Source organism: Ziziphus jujuba, chromosome 2 (genome assembly GCF_031755915.1).
Source record: "Ziziphus jujuba cultivar Dongzao chromosome 2, ASM3175591v1".
Taxonomy (NCBI): Eukaryota; Viridiplantae; Streptophyta; class Magnoliopsida; order Rosales; family Rhamnaceae; genus Ziziphus; species Ziziphus jujuba.
In genome coordinates, this window is record NC_083380.1 from 4825436 (window position 1) to 4845811 (window position 20376).

At 33.0% G+C, this 20376-nt stretch overlaps 3 protein-coding genes across 6 annotated transcripts; all 3 read right to left on the bottom strand.

Moving 5' to 3' along the window:
- Positions 1–1378: 1378 nt before the first annotated feature.
- Positions 1379–5450, bottom strand: LOC107417917 (U-box domain-containing protein 43). Of its 3 annotated transcripts, none has more exons than XM_016026572.4 (4): positions 5124–5450; positions 3865–4608; positions 3463–3770; positions 1379–3036 (listed from the first exon to the last, which is right to left on the bottom strand). In XM_016026572.4, exons 2-4 carry the CDS (start codon positions 4596–4598, stop codon positions 1586–1588), a joined length of 2493 nt encoding a protein of 830 aa, XP_015882058.2. In that variant the 5' UTR covers positions 4599–4608; positions 5124–5450; the 3' UTR covers positions 1379–1585. The 3 variants fall into 3 exon arrangements, with proteins under 3 accessions (XP_015882058.2, XP_015882060.2, XP_015882059.2); XM_016026574.4 differs by having other exon boundaries at positions 3463–3763; positions 3873–4608; positions 5124–5447; XM_016026573.4 differs by lacking the exon at positions 5124–5450 and adding an exon at positions 4808–5106.
- A 5552-nt stretch (positions 5451–11002) lies between these two features.
- LOC107417879 (flavin-containing monooxygenase FMO GS-OX5-like) lies at positions 11003–15403 on the bottom strand. Its single transcript, XM_060814878.1, has 8 exons — positions 14646–15403; positions 14320–14552; positions 13443–13513; positions 13166–13264; positions 12612–12694; positions 12322–12430; positions 11805–11936; positions 11003–11292 (listed from the first exon to the last, which is right to left on the bottom strand). The coding sequence occupies exons 1-8, from the start codon at positions 14675–14677 to the stop codon at positions 11074–11076; spliced, it is 978 nt and encodes a 325-aa protein (XP_060670861.1). The 5' UTR covers positions 14678–15403; the 3' UTR covers positions 11003–11073.
- A 131-nt stretch (positions 15404–15534) lies between these two features.
- Positions 15535–19510, bottom strand: LOC107417884 (flavin-containing monooxygenase FMO GS-OX-like 2). Of its 2 annotated transcripts, none has more exons than XM_048473173.2 (8): positions 18820–19510; positions 18159–18229; positions 17880–18029; positions 17416–17498; positions 17078–17213; positions 16613–16786; positions 15980–16132; positions 15535–15792 (listed from the first exon to the last, which is right to left on the bottom strand). In XM_048473173.2, exons 1-8 carry the CDS (start codon positions 19355–19357, stop codon positions 15736–15738), a joined length of 1362 nt encoding a protein of 453 aa, XP_048329130.2. In that variant the 5' UTR covers positions 19358–19510; the 3' UTR covers positions 15535–15735. The 2 variants fall into 2 exon arrangements, with proteins under 2 accessions (XP_048329130.2, XP_015882023.3); XM_016026537.4 differs by having other exon boundaries at positions 18829–19508.
- Between the last annotated feature and the right edge of the window lie 866 nt (positions 19511–20376).

The window sequence follows — 20376 nt, forward strand, 5'->3', positions numbered from 1 at the left end:
CATAAGATTCTTTAGATTATTGATGAAATAAAAAGGATATAGCTTTATTTTTTCTAGTGATTTCTAATCTAATTGAAATTTATTAAAGATTAGGTTCTGATTCGAAGAAAGTTGGAGAAAAGTTAAAAATAAAATATAATAAATGCAACAATATATAGTACAGCATCAATCAGCAAGGCAAAGCAAGCTTTTTCCACTTCTCAAAAATCTATAGAAATACTGAATTATATACGCAATAACTAGCTTAAGTCTTTCTTGAGGAACTCTTTGATAATGGCCTCAGATGCAGAACAAAATTCAGCAACACAAAATGCATGCAGAAGGAAGCCCCCTAAAACAGGTTTTTCCGTCTCTCTCTATTTCAAAAGTTGTTCTAATTTTCTCACAAATTTTAATTTTTTTTTAATTTCTTTTTGTTGATTTACTTGGCTTGTGTTCTGTTTACTGAAAACAACAAAAACAGAGAAAAGGAAAAGATGTTGTGTGCAGACAAAAAAGAAAGGAGACAGAGGTTTTATTGAAGGATGGTAAATAATATTATAAAAACCTAACATATTAAAAGCAAATTTTTTTAATTTTATTGAAGATGCACATAAACTAGAAGCAATTTTGTTTTAACATTTTTGTTGTGTCAATCTTTGTTTGCAGCCTATTTGCTCTATGCTGCTGTTGGCTCTGTGATGCTTGCTTTGACTGTGACATTGTTGCTTACTAAGTTGAGTAGTCAAGTAGCATATCGTAGTTCTCATGGAGAGTGCATAGCAGCAGCCTGAACAATTCTAGTTGAATAAAAGTCTTGTGGAGGCATTCATATGATTCTCTCAAGCTCAAACTCGTTATTTATTTAATTTAGCAACAACTTTTTGATCCATTAGATGTTGCCAAAATATATATATATATATATATTCACATGTACTAAATACATTTTCTTTTTTATGAATACATGTATTAAATACTTAATAAAACTATAGTATTCTTGTTTGTATATTACTTTGCCATTTGTAAAAGCTTTTCTCAAATCCCTCCCCCCCCCCCCCCCCCCCCCCCAAAAAAAAAAAAAAAAAAAGGAACAGGCTTCAGATGACATTTGACACAAGGAAATGGACTTGCAAGTCTAAATTCTAAGATGATTTAAATATTTGATTTTGTTATTATATTTTATTTCATTGTTCAATGGGGAGGTAAATATAAGCAAGTGGTAGACCTTAATTATTTGATCCTGTTTCTAATAAGGGAGGCTCAGATCCCAACCCCCCACCTCGAGGGGAAAACCGCACTTTCTAGGAGCCAGCTTCCGGGGGGTTCAGGAGAAACAATCTTGAATTCTGGTATCTGTGGAAACTATGCACAGGATACCAAAACTAGGAAGAATATATCCACACAGCAGAACTTGTCATTCTTGTATTATATGAGAGAAAATTCCAAAGTTCATATTCAATCATTTTTTCTCCATTTACATCACACAGATACCTATGGCTGATCCAAGAAGTGGTCAAATATATTGTATAAAAACTGAATACGCACAAGAAAAGATGTTGAATGAATATGGATGTATGGATAAAAAAAATCAGAAGCATGACTTTTCTTAAAAATAACTAGATTGAAACTGCAAGAGCTCAAGCTGTGCTAATAATTTTGCAATTGTTGGTTTCAATGTGGAATCACCATGCTGAGCAAGATCAATAAGCACCACCTGAGCAGATTCACCATATTTTACTCTGTGTTCTTCAATTCTGAATATCCTCTCAAGTATCCATAAAGCTTTCTCTTGAGCTTTTAAATTACCTGATTCTAGGACTTTAACAATGGCTTGAACTCCTGACAATTTGACTATGAAATTGCATCCACTTTCCCAAATTTCATCTAGCAAGAGAGTCGTCAGGGCGCTGAGTACAGCTTCATCTACTTCCCTATCTTTGCCTTCCAATATTTGAATCATCGGAGGTATAGCACCCGCCTTGACCAAGCAAAATGTACTCTTCACAAAGCAGTAACCATCATGAACGTCACAAAATGCTTCTGTAGAAGGAACACACAACCACCTTGAGGTCCTAGCCTTTCTTAGATTTAGTGAGTTTTGTGATAATTGAGCAAGTGAGGTTGCTGCTCTGCATTTAGCAACTGGTGACTCACTTGAGAGCAACTTCACGAGCAAAGGAATCACGCCTTGCTCTGCTGAATACAGCTGTAGTTTCTTATCCAAAGGATTTGTAAATCGAATTAATACGCCTGCAATGCTTTCTGCCAATAACCCTGTTTTAGGTTTTGAAGTTGAAGAGCTTGAAGTCAATATGGAGACAATAAGGGATAGAAAGTTTGCCCTCTTAAGAATTTCAGTGGCTTTCTTATCACTAATGGGGAAATTTCCTAGTATACCAACTGCCGTAGCTTTTTCACTCTCAGATGCCGAAGATTGGATAATATCTATGATAATATTGATATGAGTTTCTCCTAGATGTTCTGTCAAGTCTTTTGGTGAATCTTTAGAGAGAGTGTAAAGCAAATTCAAGGCATTGCTCCTGATTTTGATGTTAGTTTCCATCAGGAAGGGCAAGAGAAGCTGCATTGCACCATTTTCCTTCATTTTCCTTCTAACTTTGGATGCATTAGCGTGGGAAGCAATGCTATTGAGTGCTTGCAATAGATGACTCTGAATTACCGGACTCGAAAGATTTAAGAGTGAAAACATCTGCTGAGCAACATCTTGATTAATAAGAATAGATTCTGACTCGGCAATCCTTGTGAGAATTGCTGATGCAGGCTCTCGAAGAGTCATAAGAACAGAGGTCACGGAGAAGAGAAGCTGAAGGATAGATGCTAAAATGCCTGAACTTATCAGACGTTGAACGTTTTCTGCCAAACTTGACAAATTCTGCAATGCATTTAGAGCAGATAACTTGGCTTCAAGCTTTCCAGTATTAAACATCCTGACAAGGGGTTCTATTGCACCGTCTTTTCCAAGGGAAGCTCTACTTTGATCTGTAAGCTCCATCCTTGAAAGTGCTGTTGCCATGAGAATCTTACTCATGTCTGAACCTGCAAAGATAAGAAGATACCCATAATTAACAACTGGCATAACCCCTGAATTTGCTGATACTCTAGCATGTAGATGACTTGGAATGTTAACCAAGAAACAGAAGTAGAAAGCAATAGCAGTAACCTAAGCAGCTGAAGAATGTTATAAACAATATATCTTTGATAATAAGATGGTAGTGATTAATGAAATTACATTTGAACCTGGCAGTTTCAATTGAACTAAATGTTAAGACTGGTATAGTAAAACTCCACATGAAAAATTCATAATTATGCCAGTTGGTTATCTATTTCCACAATAAAAATTCTGGTTTAGTAAACAAAAGCTTATGCTCTGAAAAATTGTAAAAGCTCCAGTATAATCCAGCATTACATTCATATAGAACTCAAGAAAAGAGACGCAACATATGTTAAGAATCTTTCTATCACCTTCTTTTAGGTATTGCACTAGTGGCATAAAATAGCCAGCTTCTGCCATATGAAGTGCATTTTGAGTGTTGCTAGACAAGGAATTCAATAACTTCCCCGCATTTCGTGAAGCAACAGAGTCATCCCCATTTAACAAAGCAACCAACATAACAATACACCCTTGAATTCTGCCAATCCGTCGATGAACTGCAGGAAGCTCTGAAAGATCCAATAATAGCCCTACAGCTTCACGGCTCTCCTCCTCATCTCGTATCAAAGATTTCACCAACGTCGTCAAAATTCCCACTTCTGCCATCTTCTTCTGCAAACTATTCTAGATAGTAAGATATCTACTAATGTAGCTTATTTGTTTTCCAAGGAAAGTTAGCATTTACAAATTACACAAACAAAAAAAGAACATACTTGTTTACCTTGTTTTCAGAATTATCCAAAGCAAGGCTTCTCAGTAACCGAATTATGATCAACCGATTCTCCGGCTTACTAGAACTCAAGCGGCTAGACAGAATAGGTATGACTCCCTCATTAACAATCCAATCATTTTCAACCTTCTTCCCTTCAGTCAACTCCTTCAATGCCAAAAGCGCCAAATAAAGTTCTTCATCATTCCCATGTCTTACTTGCAAAACAACATCATCATCAGAAAGAGTAATTATTTCCCTCTCTATTTCATCTTCCACTTCTATCTCACTAAGAAATTCAGAATGGTAACTAGGACTTGGAGCTGAACTCCGATCAAATCGGGCATTCATCAAATCTTTGTACAATACCCCAACCTTGTCCTTAAACTCTGCAGATAATTCAAGACTAGCAAAGAGCACAAGGCCTAATGACCTCCCAAGATCTTGAACTGTGTCCTCTATTTGTTTAACCAATGTTCTTGAACTGGGGTTTACGATCATAGCTTTGGCACGCCTAAAGTCTTTCTCAAGTGACTCTACAGCTTTTTGTATTGGTGGATGATGCATAAACTTGATATTTTCTCTTAGATCATTGAAAATTGGTACAAAATTTTCAACCAAAAGAGAAAATTCATTGAACATTTCTGTTTCAATCTTTGAACTTTGAGCCAAAGAAGTAACTTCACGGGTTGATTCAATAAGATCCGACAGAAGTTCATCAGAGCTTCTATTAATCATGTTTTTCACTCTGAGATAGACAGGTAAAGAAAACAGAACAAATTAACAGAAGAAAGAGGTAGACAGAGAAATCAAGGAATGTTGCAGAAGATAAGCAAAAGAATAGAGAAACTCAGAGTGATATATGAAATCAAAAGAAAAAATCGGTACTTGCAAGAATAAAAAGAGGAAGTCCAAAGCAAAAAAATTTGCAAAGAATCAGAACCTACAGGTAAAAATCAGAGAATTTTCACAACAATGGTGTAAGAACAAGAGAAATCAAGAAAAGGACAAAGCACACAGAAAGACTCTGGTTTAGTTCTCTATCTCAAACCTCTTTGTCTTCTTTTCTCCTTTTCTACCCGAACAAAAAACAGACCCAAAAAAAAAAAAAAAAAATAGAAAAAGACAGAGACTTCGATCATAATTCATAATGAAAGACTTGGCTAATAGTTTTGTCTCAAACCCCTTGTCTTCGTACTCATTTTCTCCATATTTAATAAGAAACACATAAATAAAAGAAAGAGGCTTTAATAATTATTTTACCACGTCTTAGCCTTGCAATTCTGCTGCTGCTTCTTCTTCTCCGCCTTAAACAAGAAACATAAACCGGAAGGAAAGTAAGGTTGAAGACTTGGAATTTTGTATTTTGGAGGGTTATGGAGAAAAGGCATCCAAAAGGGTCAGTGTCATGCTCAGTCTGCTTTGACCCGGCTTATTTATCATCATAATAATAAATATTCAATAATAATATCTGCATCTTCCTCTTCATCTTCCAGTGAAATATGAATGATGTCAATACTGAAAGACGCAGTCAAACTCTCTCCCATTTTTCACTCTTTTCCATTTTTCATTTTTTTTTTAATTTTTTTTTTTAAATTTTAAAAAAGCCCACCGTTGCTTTTTACCTTTCAACTTCCAGTTTGAGACTTTGAGCAAAGCAGGACTAATGATTTTCCGGGTCAATTGTCTATTTGGCCACTCCATTTATAGGTGAGGACTATCCTCGTTTTGGTTAAAGCTCAAGTTTATAATAATCCACCAAAGCAAACAGGGGACCTAGCTACCACCAACTTGCCTTTTGGGGCCCCGGCACAATGTTTTTTTACCTTCATCTTCTTTTTTTTAAATATTTTTTTCTTTTTTTGTTTTTTTCAAGTAGATCAAAATATTAAATTGGATATCAATTATAATAATATCAACTATAATAGCAGAACGTTCACCCCAATTTTCCCATCATAGAATGACTTTATTAGACTTTGTGTTATAACTTTAATATTGGGTAAGCATGGATTTTTTTTCCATTTGAATTAATTCGGCCCATTCAATGAATTTGGATTTTTTTTTTTTTAATCTTGGAATAGTGTAGGAGTGTGCTAGTCAATGTAAAAATTTTACATTTTTCACATTGAGGTTATTCTTTTAACCTTTTCATATGTGGTATGAACTTTTTGAAGACAAAAAAGTATATGGAAAAAAAAAAAAAATCAAACAAACAAAACAAAACGTATATATAAAACAGGGGAAAACGAATATCATGATTTTGCAAAAGGAGACAATTTTTTTTTTTGATGTAATGTTTGACACAAGGTATGAATGATGTTTGACCAATAAGTTATTAATTTGACACAAGCGGTTGCTTTTTGAAAGCTTTAAGTCACAGATGACGGCGAAGAGCAGTCACTTTTTGCAAATAGCATGTACTGTGTTAATAATTATATTAATGATTCGTAACTTTACAACTTTATTTTTTTCTAAAGTTTGTAACTTTGTTTTACGTGGGAAAGTGTGCCAAGGTTCCCGTTTTCATGGAACTTGTGAAGTTGAAAGTTGAAACAAAGTATAGTGAGTTCGTAACAATAATCCTCACCCTTTTTCTTTTTTCTTTTTGTGAAGCCCCAAAAAAGAAAAAGAAACAAGATCTTTTTTTTTTTTTTTTTGGGGTAATTAGATATTAAAATCATCATTTTCTTTTTGCTCAGAATTCCTTTAGACCATTTTTACAACAGTTCAAATCAATAGATATATAGTCTTAATAGCCTCTTCCGCATGGTTGCTGGTTTTATGGAATATACCACAAGATACAAAATGGAGCATCTTTACAATTCTGAAGGAATCCAAATCTAGAGATATACAATCTTGGATTTATGGAATTTACTACAAGATTCAAATAGAGCATCTTTACAATACTATGAGAATCCAAATTTAGAGACATACAATTTTTCGTAACCCTCTCTTCCATAGTGTTATTGGCCTTATGATGCACTACGTGACACAAATAGGAGTTGCCATGCTTAAGGCCAAAACTTTGAACCTGCAAGGTGATGGGAACGAGGGTTTTCTTCCATTTGCTCCACCTCTTGTTTGTATGTTAAAATCATCATAGTCAATATTATCTTCTTCTTTTTTGTAAACAAATTAATCAATAGTTTTAAAATCTTATCCTCTCAATAGTATCCTTTTATTAAACATATAACATGTTGTTGGAATATTTAGTAATCTTTGTGATTGCAAATTATGCCCCCTTTAAATAAAATGTTAATTCAAGGATAAATAAAATAAATAAGAAATTATTCAAACAATTATAATAGAAACAGAGAACAAAAAAGAATAATATATTGAGTTATAATACCCAAAAATAAATAAGACTTTATTGATAGAAGAAAATTTATGATACGTGATGATCTATGTGATCTGAAAAAGAACTAATTGAAACCTTTTTCACATTTATCTTCAATATTGTTTCTTGCTCAAACACATGTTTAAAAACTGAGTCAAACTTAAATACACTTACCTCTCTAAACAATTAAAAATCTTGCAAGTTACCCCTAACTTATAAAAGGTGTCAGATTGTTCCTCTCATTATTGTTTTTTGTCCTTTTAGTTTAATTGTTCATTTTTGGCATATGAATTTCATGAAACTAATTATAACACAATTTAATGTCACTTTACCTTAGCTTTCTTAATATAATGAGGTATATGACAATAAGCAAATCTATACCTATATATATATATATATACATATTTTGGAAAAAAAAAAACATATCAATAGCTAATATTCTATCTTCCTTTATTCTTATCATATTTTTGGTTTGTGAAATAAATGCAGAAATTCAATTTTTCACAAATGCAGAAATATAATTTTTTTTCCCTCTTAAATTTAGCTTTTAATGAGTTTAGTACTTTTTTTTTAATCTAAGAATAACTATTTCATCGGAATAGATAAGATAAATATCCTTTGAAGAAATAGTTATTATTTTAAAATTTTCAAATTTGTATTCATACATTCTAATTTAGATGAATTTCAAAAATATACTTATTGTATTTTATCAATTTAGATTTTTATATGAATTATTATTCATTAAATATACATAAATAAATATAACAATAAACTTTTAATTAATTTTTACCAAATTTAAAAACATTTTAAACAAAAAATATTTTAAAAAAGGCTAAGCCTTTTATATTTTTAAACTTTTTTTCTGTATATATTGATGCTTTAAATATTTTTTTAATCACTACTTGTTCGTACATATAATATTAGGTTACCTTGTTAATTAGTAGCATTTAGGTTACCTTCCTCTACAAGTCAAGTCAGTACGTCCTATTTCTATTTTTCTTTCATCCTCAATCAGAACCCTCTTCTTCCCATGGAAACCAAACAGCACAACTCATGTTCAGACTCCGGGAGGACTTACTAACGATCATTAGAAAATTCTCTCGAGACGAAAACCGGACGTTTCCCGATTCCGAGCAGTTTGTAAATCATGGAGATCCATCAATATTATCCCTCCATTTCATAAACCCATTATCAGTTTCCCTTGCAAACTTCTATTAATTCAAAGTCCCTTTCATGTATAACCGTCATTAATCATCACTGAAGTCACTCTCTACCATATTGCACCACCATCAAACACATATTTCATGGGGTCGGTTAATTATGCTACAAAAAGTAAAAGAAGGTCATCAATTTCATATCAAACCCATTCTCTTCATGTATATTTCCCATAATTAATATTCCATCTTATTTCCCAAATTCCTTGAACGCTTTGGAATTTCAGGTTTCCAAATTGTCTAAATCTTATATTGTACATGATGACCCCTACTTTATATCTTTTTGTACCATGCCAACAGCTTGCCTTTTTGCACTTGTAATGTGGCCCAATAGATTCCCATATTGTCGTAGATATTTGATTGATAAGAAATAGTGGGTTAGGATATTTGATATTGAAGCGATATTCCTCTGGGAAGACATTGTTTGGCTTGAAGAAAAATTCTATGTGGGTCCACAATGGTGGAAGACTTAGACCCATTGATTCTTTTTCTTTTAATGTGAGAGAGATTGTATCATCAACAATAATAGACGGTTGGATCATTGTGGGTTATCTCTTATGATCATGTTAGGCTAACTAGGATTATCAAATCCAATAGGGTTTTTGATGTGGACCTCATGTGGATAATTCATTACCATGCAATTCATGACCACTTGAGCGTGGGATCGTGGTAGAAGGAGGTTATAGGAGGAGGTTACTGCCAGTTATTTATTTATGTGTTTATGGAAGTTATATGTTAGTAGAAACTGAATTTTATCCATATAATATATATATATATATATTTAGAAGTAAAGTTGTAGGAAGGTATTATGAATGAATGAAATTGATTTTCTACCTATCTTGTTCTCTGTTTTCTCTTCCCCTTTGTCTTTCTGTCTCTTAATATCTCTTTCTTGATCTAAATATTTTGGTACACATCAGTTTTCAAGCTGAATAAAAAAGATCATGAAGAAGAAGGTGAATGGATTGAGGTGAAAAGCTTGGATGAAAGGATTTTGTTTATAGGTACGAATAAAGATTGTTGTTTCTCTATTTTTGCTAGAGGTTTTCCGGGTTGCGAAGATAATTGTATTTGCATTATTGGTGATCCTTTTCATGTATTCGACTTGGAACATGGAAGCTTCTTACCTTCAGAAAGACGTGAAGATTATACCTACAGTATCTTTCTTCCACCTTGGCGCCGAAAGAACAAAATTAAACAAATACAATATTTGACACTATATTTATCCTTTAAGTAACATATTTATTTATTGTAATTATGTTTAGCATCTACCCTGCTTTGATATATTCTTGGAATTATCAATTAGTCGGGTTTATTTTTCTTTTCTCTTTTTTCTTTTTGTGAAAGAAGTTATTCTTTACATTAGTATTAAACTCATATAAATTATCGAGTTTTGAGGATTAAAGTGTCTGTTATCAAGCAATCTCACATTGACTGCCTAACCAAAAAATAAAAAAATAAAAAAATAAAACTTATAAATCACTCAATGCCTCCCAATAGGCATTATCCCATTGATCTCTCCATCTTGCATAGTTATTATATTATTGATGCTCTCTGCATAAACTTTGCTTACATGTTCGAATAATCGTAGTTTCTCTGTTTTTGCTTGAGATTTCCTAGGTTGCAAATGCAATTGGATTTGTATGATTGATGATCCTTTTTATGTGTTCGATTTGAAACATCGAACTTTCTTGCCTCCTGAAAGACGAGAAGATTATATCAACAATATCTTCCTTCTGCCTTGGTGCCGAAGAAAGAAAACAAAATCAACAATGACACTACCGAGATGATTGACAAACCATCGAAGTTGTTAATTTAACTCCATCTAACACCTTACAGCTAAAGATTGATTATCAAATAGGTATGTCTAGCATCTTGATATATGGAATGGACCTGTTTTCAGGTAATGTTTATGTCTCAACATTTTACCTACTTTGATATATGTTAATTTTATATTCTTGTTTTCAACGAGGTGTTTAATTAATTAATTAATTTAATATTTTTTTGGAATCAAGATTTCCTTTCATTTATATATCTTTAAGGAATGAATTCTATTTCATAATTGATATGTAGGATTGTGAGTGGATAAGATATTGAACAAAAGGAATCCAATTTAGTAGTTGTATCTTAATTAATTATATCATATTACCAGAAATGATCATCCATTTCACTCTAATTGTTAGTATATAATAACAAAAATAGAAAGAAAGAAGAAAGAAAAAACCAGGAACTGCTTATCTTTCAATATATGCAAACCTTATTCAACAGAGTGAGGAAAGAAAATTTGATTTCCAAGAATTCATGCTAAAATTTGAAGACTACCGCTTCTTTATTAGTGAGCACACGCTCAATAGCTAATTGAGTTTGCACAACATATATAACAATAATTGATAATCACTATATATTTTGCTCTATGTTTTCAGAAAATCACTATTGATTTTGCATCATCTTCTTTCTCCAGTGCTTGTGATGATTCCTTAAATAGGTGATATTAATCATGTGTCAGGTCAAATTCAAGTTCAGTAAAGCAAGATAAGATTGGCATTTTTGAAAAAACTTGGATATAAAGGCTTATATATATGGATTTAGATTAACTGTACTTGATCGATATGCATGTATAGGAAAAAACTGAACGCAAAACTTGGATGTTACAAATTGAAACTCACATTTTATATATATATATATATATATACATATATGTAAGAGAGAGAGAGTAATTGCAAACCTTTATGAATGAGTCCCAGTAAGCTTCATCCCATTCATCTCTGTATCCATCATTCATGGATACTACCATTTTCTTGACAATCTCTACAAACATGTTCCCTCTCCACTCCTGTGGTGGTAATCCAATCTGACCAAATAGCCAATTGTGGTATTCAATCTGCCAAGATATATATCATTCACATGAGTAATGAAGCCACTTTATCATTATTTAATATATATATCTATATATACACACGCTAAAAGCATTAAGATTAAGTTTAAAGTATGAGAAACATTTTAGAAAATGATTATTATTCAGCTGACAAACAAAGAATAATGGTGTTATGTACTGACCTGAGGATTATTATTTTGAATATTTTCCACATTAATTTCCTCTTCGTATGATGCCAAATTAGGCTGGCTGTAATTTGCTAACATAAACTCAACTCACTAATTCAATTCAACACAATTACAACTATTCTTTAATTTATATAGTTTATTCTAAAACAGTTGCATATGCATTGTGTTGCTCTCTAAGTTGCTGTTTATGCTCGTGGCTTGATTTAGTTAGTTGAGTCCACTATCTAACAGTTTAAATTTTTCTGGAACGACATTAAAATTAACTTGGTAACATATAGCTTATTTACGAAAGAAAACAATGTTTATATCCTGTCACGAAATGATGAATACCCCATTCGGATACATAGTGTGGGTGTGGCGTTTTGGCAACCCATTTTCCTCCATTTGCCTATAAAGTTCTTCGATGGAGGTCATCATCTCCTCTTCTTTCGGTAGCAGCATCTTACCAGATAACACTTGTGCTTACCAGATAACACTTGTGCTACCCACTTGGATTGTAGGTCCCTTTGTAGGAAGGAAACATCCTGCAGGTTGCAAAATACAACATCCATTGTCTATTGCCCCATTGGTAATACAACAGATTACCAATCTTAAAAGCAATAATGCCACAAAAAATATAACTCATTATTTTAACAGAAAAATATGTCGAGGCAAGGTAAATTTGATGATGATGATGATGATGATGATAGGATATTTTCCATCCCAGTGTGGATGTTATGAATTCATAGTGTGGAGACTCAAATTTTGGTGCTAAAACATTCTATAATTAGTTATTAAAACCAACAAGAATAAGTGGTTCTTAGGAAAATCTGAAGAAAACGGTAAAATAAACTTGTTACCACCAAACCTTATCAGGTATTCCAATGGAAGACAGCCGAGGAGCTAAGCGCGGAGGAAAGACATGTTCAACAGTTACAATTCCATTGGTTTCAAGAAATGGATAATGGTATTTGTGCCTATGAAAATGCAGGGCAGAATTCATTTATTCGAAGAAACTAGCTATGCGGATTTCACGTAACATAGAGCACTAGGATTTTGTAGTTTTACAAGAAAATAGAGAAATATTTGATAGTTGGAAAGGCTAAATTTATTATTATTTTTTTTCCTTAAAAAAAAGGGTCATTTTGGAGTTCTTACCCAGTAGAATAGAGGATGGTATCAGCATAAACAAAAGATCCATCTTGAAACACAACTTTACCACCTTCACAAACATGGTCTATCTGTTAAGATACCACTTTAAACGATCAGCATAACATAGACATATTAAAAAAATAATAATAAACGCTGATGGACATATTAAAAAAATAATAATAATATTCAAATTTATAAAATCTGGAGAAAAATGATTGTGAACCATGGTGTGCCAAAGAGAACAGATGAAAACAGTTAAGAATCTTGTATGTTATAGTAAAATTTGCTAGTATGCAGTGCTAACAAATGACTTAGAACTATGAAAGTGGGTTATTAGCATAGCATAGAAAGCCTTTCAATCTTAAAACTTATGAGGCTTCAATTTTGGACCTTTTCTATGCAAGGAGGTGAATTTTATAATCAAAATGTTTTCCAATGGACAAAATGTAATTAATTTTTACATATATTAAAATTAATATATATACTTATATAGTACTAAATATAAATACCATCATATGCAGCCATATGTTGTCGTGGTTCTCCTACTTTTTGACTTGTACATTTGGGACCCTTGTGGCTATATGAACTTGTTTGGCTTCAGTAGCAATTTCTCTTGAGATTTCAAAACCACTAGCTGCATACGCAATTACAACTACAATCTGTATATACTCAAAAACAAAACAAAACAAAACAAAAAGAGAAATAAAAGATATAACACCAATCAAAAAAATTAATGGCAAAAACCAAGAGAATAAAACAGGACCAAAAACAGAGACAATAAGAAGGAGATTATAAGGAGGATTGCAACTATATATATATATATATATATTTACATACCTGATCCTTGAATGGTTCAGGAACACGGTAGTTGTGGCTGTGAATTTGATATCCCGGCCACTTTTCTATACCTGGTCATATGATGGGAAAGAGCAAAGTATTATTAGAAAAAATAATATAATAATAATAATAAATAACCAATATTCAACATCAAAAATGTATATAGACAATAGAAAACTAAGAAATTATAAAACTGTTATTTTATATAAAACTAACAAATTGCTAATAAAATGTTGAGAACATAATAAATTGTTAAATTTAAATTCATTTTATATAAAGTGTACTCTTATTAGTGGTTTTAGCAGGACCGGACCAAGTAAATGACATGTAATCGAAAATATTTCCTAGTTTATACCAATTCGAGTCAAAAAGAAAGAATTAAAGTAGAAAGCAGAATGGTTGCTTTAATGCTTGCATAAATAGTACTGTCAAAAAGAAAGAATTCGATAAGGAAGTTTTTATTAAAATAACAATAATAATAATAAAGAAAGTAGAACGTCTGCCTTTATGTTTGTACAATTGAACTGTTCAATTCTCTTTATTTCCAAATTCCTTTTCTTTTTTTTTCTTTTTTTTTTAAATCCTATATTTTTAAAACTATATTTTAAAAATAGTTACTGAAAGCAAAAAACAGTTTGGGCAAAATGGTAAAAGAAATGCCCTGTCTTACACATTGAAATCGAGCAGATCAATTCCACCAAAAAATAAATAAATAAAAACAAATCTAGCAGAGGAAGTAAGAACCGAACACATTTACATCGTCCTAGACTCACCGCAGACGATCTTAACTCCCATGCATACGTAATCGGATTATCAAACCCAAAAAAGCAAAAAAAAAAAAAAAAAAAGGGTCAACAAAAGTCGAAATTTCTCTGACCTGCAACGGCAGGCAGCTGGGGTACGCTTTGATGTCCAGTGCACACGACAACCGATTCGAATACTTCCCGACTCACCGAGTCGCATCCCCGAGTCCTCCACTCCACCGACCACTCTTTGTCCCTCTCTTCAATTTGCTCAACTCGGACGACCTCCGAGTTGAACCTGACCAACTCAACGAGTCCGAAATCGTCGGCGAACTTGTTCAAGAACCAAAGCATCTCCTCTTGATTCCTAATATGGGTAAAGCACTTCGGTACTCGTAATGTTTCCTAATTGATTGGTATGTTTTCATGGATGCTTGACTGATAAGAAAGATTGGGTTACCATATTATTTGACGGGGATGAGAAAACTCCATGTTTGGCTCGGAAGATGTTGTTCTGCATGACGGAAAATTCTATGTGGCCCACAATGATGAGAGATCAGAATCATTGATTCTTAATTTTTCAGTTCAGGTTACGGAGATTGTATCATCGTCAGCAATAGACGGTTGTGATAAAGTTCTTAATGATGATGATCATCATTGTTTGCGTTCAGTAGATTCATATGGATAACATTTTTCTGGTGGATATTAGTTATGGTCTGAGGAAGCTTATTGAGTTCATAAGAGTTTTCAAGCTGAATAAAGAAGATGAAGAAGATGAGAAACATTAAGGTAAATGGGTTGAGGTGAAAAGCCTGGATGGAAGAATTATTGTTTCTTTGTTTTTGCTTGAGACTTCTCAGGTTGCAAAGATATTGTCTTTGCATCTTTGCTGATACTTTTCATGTATTCAACTTGGAACATCAAAGTTTCTTGCCTCCTAAAAGACAAGAAGATTATATCAACAATCTTTCTTCTGCCTTGGCACCGAAGAAACAAAACAAGAGCAATACTGAAACAATCGAGATGATTGACAACCCATCTTAACAGTTAATTTCATTCCATCCAGCCTTATAACGAGGATAGATGATAAAAAAATTTTGTGAAATATCGTTTGATATATGGAATGGACCTGTTTCCGTTCTTTAATTAATATACTTATAATGTTTATGTTCTAAAATTTTACCTTCTTTGATTTATAGTAGCTTCATTCTTGTTTTCAATGAGTTGTGTTTCAGTTATTTGTTTTTTTTTTTTGGAATCGTATACCTGAGATCGCTCACTACAATGTCATCGATAGATCATAGATGTGATCAAAAGATGGTTCTAATCATTGTTTACAATAATAAAAATAGAAGGAAGAAAAACAGGAACTGCATCTTTGAATATATAAAGCCCTTATGGAACATAATGAGCAAAGGAAATTCTGACATTCAAGAATGTTTAAAAGTGACGATTTACCACTTTCTTATCAGCTAGCAAAGGCTCAACAGCTCATTGAGTTTGCATAGCATCATATCTTTATTGATGAGGGCTATTTTGCTTTTTGTCCATTAATTAAGCACAAATGCTTTAGCTTCATCTTCATTCACCAGCGGTTGTGATGATTCCTTCAGCGGATGTGATGTTAATAGTGTGTTAGATCAATGTCAAGTTCAGTAAAGCAAGATAAGTGTGGCATTTTTCAGAAAACTTGGATAGTTTTAGATATAAACTGTACTTGGCATAAGCAGATGCAAAACTTGGATGTGTTGCAAATATAAACATAAACTAAATATGGAGAGAATAATTGCAAACCTTTATTACTGACTCCCAGTAAGCTTCATCCCATTCATCTCTGTATCCATAATTCATGGCTATTGCATTCTCGATAATCTCTAAAAACAGTTTTCCTCTCCAATCCTCTGGTGGCAATCCAATCTGACCAAGTATCCAATTGAAGTATTCAATCTGCCAAGATATATTATCATTCACATGAGTCATTTACCCACTTTATGACTACTCTATAATTTGCTGGTAGCATCTAGATGAAGATGAGCATGAGAAACATTTTTTAAATCATATAATTCAGCTGATACAGAGAATGATCTTCTGTATTATTTACTTGATTAGGATTACTATTTTGAACATTTTCACTTTTTTTTTTTTTTTTTTTTTTCGCTTCATGTGCAACCCAAAGCTGGGTAATTTGCTAACATAGGCTCATCACTTCTGTTAAATTTAACTCAGCTACGACCATGCCTTTACTTTAGAACAGGTGATTGTAGAAAGTATTTTGCATTCTAAAACTGTCTACACTTTGAGTCTACTACTACAGCTTAAATTCTTTGGTACAATATTAACATAAGAAAGGATCGAAGCTTATTGATGAAAGAAACAATTTTTATTTCCAGTCACGAAATGATGATTATGAAGGATGCAATGTGGTACCCCATTTGGATAAATAGCATGGGTGTAGCGCTTTCGCAACCCTTTTTCCTCCATTTGCCTGTATAGTTCTTCGGTTGAGACCGTCATCTCCTCCTCACTGGGGAGCAGCACTTTACCAGATAACACTTGTGCTACCCACTTGGATTGTAAATCCATTACTGGGAAGGCAGTATCCTGCTGGTTGCAAAATACAGCATCCACTATCAATTTGCCCCAGCAATACAATGGCGCAGAAACAACATAAACAAATATAGAATGAATAAAACAAGGTTAATCTAACAATGAGAATAGGCCGTTTTCCATCCAAATGTGCATGTTTATGAATTCATAATGGAGTAACTACAATTTGAAGCTAAAACATCCTGAAAGTTTTTCTTTTGTGAATATCCCAAGATATACTTTCAACAAGTGGTTTTTAGGAAATTATGAAGAAAATGGTTTAAAAGAAACTTGCTACAACCAAACCTGATAAGGTATTCCAATGAAAGACAGCCATGGGGCTAAGCGCGGAGGAAAGACATGCTTAAACAACGGCCCAACACGATTTTCTTCAACAGTTACAATTCCATTGGTCTCAAGAAATGGACAATGGTATTTATACCTGTTAAAATGCAGCAGAATTCATGTAGTCGGATGAAATTAGGTATGCCCACTTCATCTAAAATATATACTAGGATTTTGTAGTTTTACAAAAAAAATATATATATATATGTGATAGTTAAGGCAAAATGCAATTAACCATTAAGCTAAACAAAGAAAGAAATATTTTTCCCTCTTAAAAAAGAAATTATATTGGAGTTTACCCAGTACAATAGAGAATGGTATCGGCATAAACAAATGATCCATCTTGAAACACAACTTTGCCATCTTCACAAACATGTTTTATCTGTAAAGACGCCGCTTTCAACAATCAGCATAACAAGACTCAAAATGCCTACTCACCATAGACAAAAAAGAATGTCAAATTAATTCATAAAATTTAGAGAAAAATTATTCTGCAAAAGAGAGACAGATACAACAGCTAAAATCTTATATTGAAGTCTGCAAGTAAGCAGTACAGAAGAATTAATAGCTTTCAACTATGAATTTTGCTCATGGCATAGAAGCCTTCCAATCCTAAAACTTTTGAGGTGTTGAATTCTGGACCTTTCCTATGAAATGGGATGAATTTTTATAGCCAAAATGTTTTCTAATGGACAAAATATAATTAAAATTTAATAAAATTTAGTTAAAAATATCTAATATATGTATATATAAATATATTAACCATCATATGCAGCCATATGTTGTTGTGGCTTTCCAACCGTTGGACTTGCACATTTGGGATCTTTGTGGCTATATGAACCTGTTTGGCTTCAGTAGCAATATCTCTTGAGATTTCATAACCACTTGGCCCATACCCAATTATAACTACAGTCTGTATACACCAAAAAATTAGACAAAAAACAAAAGCAATCAAAGAAATTAGTCACAAAACCCAAGAGAGTAAGACAACCAAAAACAGAGGCAATGAGAATTAGATGGAGGGTTACCACATATATGTTACCTGGTCTTTGAATGGTTCAGGAACCCGGTAGTTGTGGCTGTGAATTTGATAGCCCGGCCACTTTTCTATGCCTGGTCACACGATAGGACAGAGCAAAGTGTTATGGAGGAAAAAAAAAATGCATAATAATAATAATAATAATAATAATAATAATAATCTTATATAGTTAATTGAGTCATAAAAAGAATTACATATATTCAATCGTGATTAACAAGTTATACAATATTTATCACGGATAGAAATATACTTGTACCTCCATCGAAAAATTAATTAATCAATATTCAATGAAATATATATATATATATATAGAGAGAGAGAGAGAGAGGGAGAAGAAACGTATTATTATAAATAAAAGTAACAAAACAACTAATAAAATGTGGTGACTAAGAAATTCAATTGCTAAATTAAACTTTAATAAGTGATAAAAAAAGAAGAAAGCCAACTGATTATACTTGTGTTGAATCCATTTTTCATTTTTACCGTGAGATTACTGATTGGGTGTAATCTAGCAGAGCAAAAAAGCAAAATCATGCGGGTGCCAACCTGACGACAAATCAGAACTAAACACATAATACATCCTCCGTAGACTCACCACAACAGATTATAACACCCATATATTATTGGATTATTATTGCCCAAAGAAAAGTCAACAAGTCATAACTTCTCTCACCGACAACCGAAGTCAGCTCCGGCTCGCTTTGATGTCCGGTGCACACGATAACCGCTTCGAACACTTCTTGACTCACTGAGTCGCTTCCACTCGTCCTCCACTCCACCGACCACTCGTCCTCCTTCTCTTCAACTCGCTCAACTCGGACGACCTCCGAGTTGAACCTGACCAACTCAACGAGTCCGAAATCGTCGGCGAACTTGTTCAGAAACCAGAGCACTTCCTCGTGATACGGAAAAGCTCTCTGGTCACCGTTTTCGCGCTTCGCAAACGGATAGTCCAAGAAGCTCATAAGCTGTCTGGGGAGGTTAGTCCGTAGAGAGCGGTAGAGGCTGCTGTGGACGGTCTCACGGTTCGGGTCGATTCCAAGTGGATCGGATTCCACTCTCGGGTCGTAGATCCACATGCCACCTATTCTATCGGCTTTTTCAAAAATGACGACTCGGTGACCTTCACGACGAAGCTCACGGGCGGCGCAGAGGCCGGCTACGCCGGCTCCGATCACGGCTGCTTTAACGGACCGGGACATTGATTGATTGGTAGGCTTGATTAACAAAGTTGACCGGTGAATAAGCTGTTTTGCGTCGTTTTTTTTTTTTTTTTCGGTTTTTTGGTGCTTTTTTCGTTGTTTTGATTTGAAATAATTGGTTATGTGCTTTCGTTCGCAAGTAAAGATTCAACATTATTATTCAATTATTACAAAAAGTTAAAAATAAATAAAAAACATAATTGTTCTATTCGTTACGTTATGTTTAGAATATTTAAATAAAAAAAGTTTAATCATTTATTTATGTTGATATTAATTATTTAAAGAAAGAAAAATGGAATACATACCTTGTTTTTTTTTTTTATTTAAATAAAAAAAGTTTAATCATTTATTTATGTTGATATTAATTATTTAAAGAAAGAAAAATGGAATACATACCTTGTTTTTTTTTTTTCACTTGGGGGATTACGGGAGGGAAATTAAATTAATATGTTTAGTAATTGATTTTTTTTTTTTTTTTTCCTTCTCTTCAGGAATTCAAACTCATTACTCTGGACTGAAAATAGATAGTGTGTTATTGTTTACCTGAGTGTTCTTTGAGAAACAAAAACATAATTTGTGCTCTTCTTCTTTCTCATTTTATTTTTCTTTTCTTTTTCCTTTTTGTGACAATATATATATATATATATATTCTCCAAAATATAACCTCAAATAAATTATTGAGATTTGAGGATGAAAATCTCTGTTTAGCTTAAGCCAACACAAAAGAATGCCCAAGAAAAATAAACCTTATAAATCATACAATGCCTCCCAATAAGCATTATTCCATTGGCCTCTATATCCATCTTGCATGGTCATCATGTCATTGATGCTCTCTAGTAGCAAAATACAACCTCCATTTTCAGCTGAATAGCTCATACTTACTACTTGATTTGGTTTAGTTCAAAAATTTACCAAACGTAAAAGCAAAACTTGGTAAAAGAAACTTGTTACCACCAACCTTAAAAGGCATTCCAATGAAAGTGAACCAGGGAGCTAAGCGCAGAGGAAAGATTTGTTTA

Bases quoted from the DNA above. Each gene is read 5' to 3' on its own strand.
- LOC107417917 (XM_016026572.4), bottom strand. From the start codon at position 4,598: ATGATTAATAGAAGCTCTGATGAACTTCTGTCGGATCTTATTGAATCA. The intron at 3,771-3,864 runs GTATGTTCTTTT...TATCTAGAATAG, and splicing joins TCTGAAAACAAGGTAAACAA to TTTGCAGAAGAAGATGGCAG. The intron at 3,037-3,462 runs GTGATAGAAAGA...TTATCTTTGCAG, and splicing joins AGTGCAATACCTAAAAGAAG to GTTCAGACATGAGTAAGATT.
- LOC107417879 (XM_060814878.1), bottom strand. From the start codon at position 14,677: ATGGAGTTTTCTCATCCCCGTCAAATAATATG. The intron at 14,553-14,645 runs GTAACCCAATCT...TACCCATATTAG, and splicing joins CATCCCCGTCAAATAATATG to GAATCAAGAGGAGATGCTTT. The intron at 12,695-13,165 runs GTACAAGTCAAA...GTATCTTAACAG, and splicing joins TAGCCACAAGGGTCCCAAAT to ATAGACCATGTTTGTGAAGG.
- LOC107417884 (XM_048473173.2), bottom strand. From the start codon at position 19,357: ATGTCCCGGTCCGTTAAAGCAGCCGTGATCGGAGCCGGCGTAGCCGGC. The intron at 18,230-18,819 runs GTTATGACTTGT...TCGTGTGACCAG, and splicing joins TTCGGTTGTCGGTGAGAGAA to GCATAGAAAAGTGGCCGGGC. The intron at 18,030-18,158 runs GTAACATATATG...TGGTGTATACAG, and splicing joins CTGAACCATTCAAAGACCAG to ACTGTAGTTATAATTGGGTA.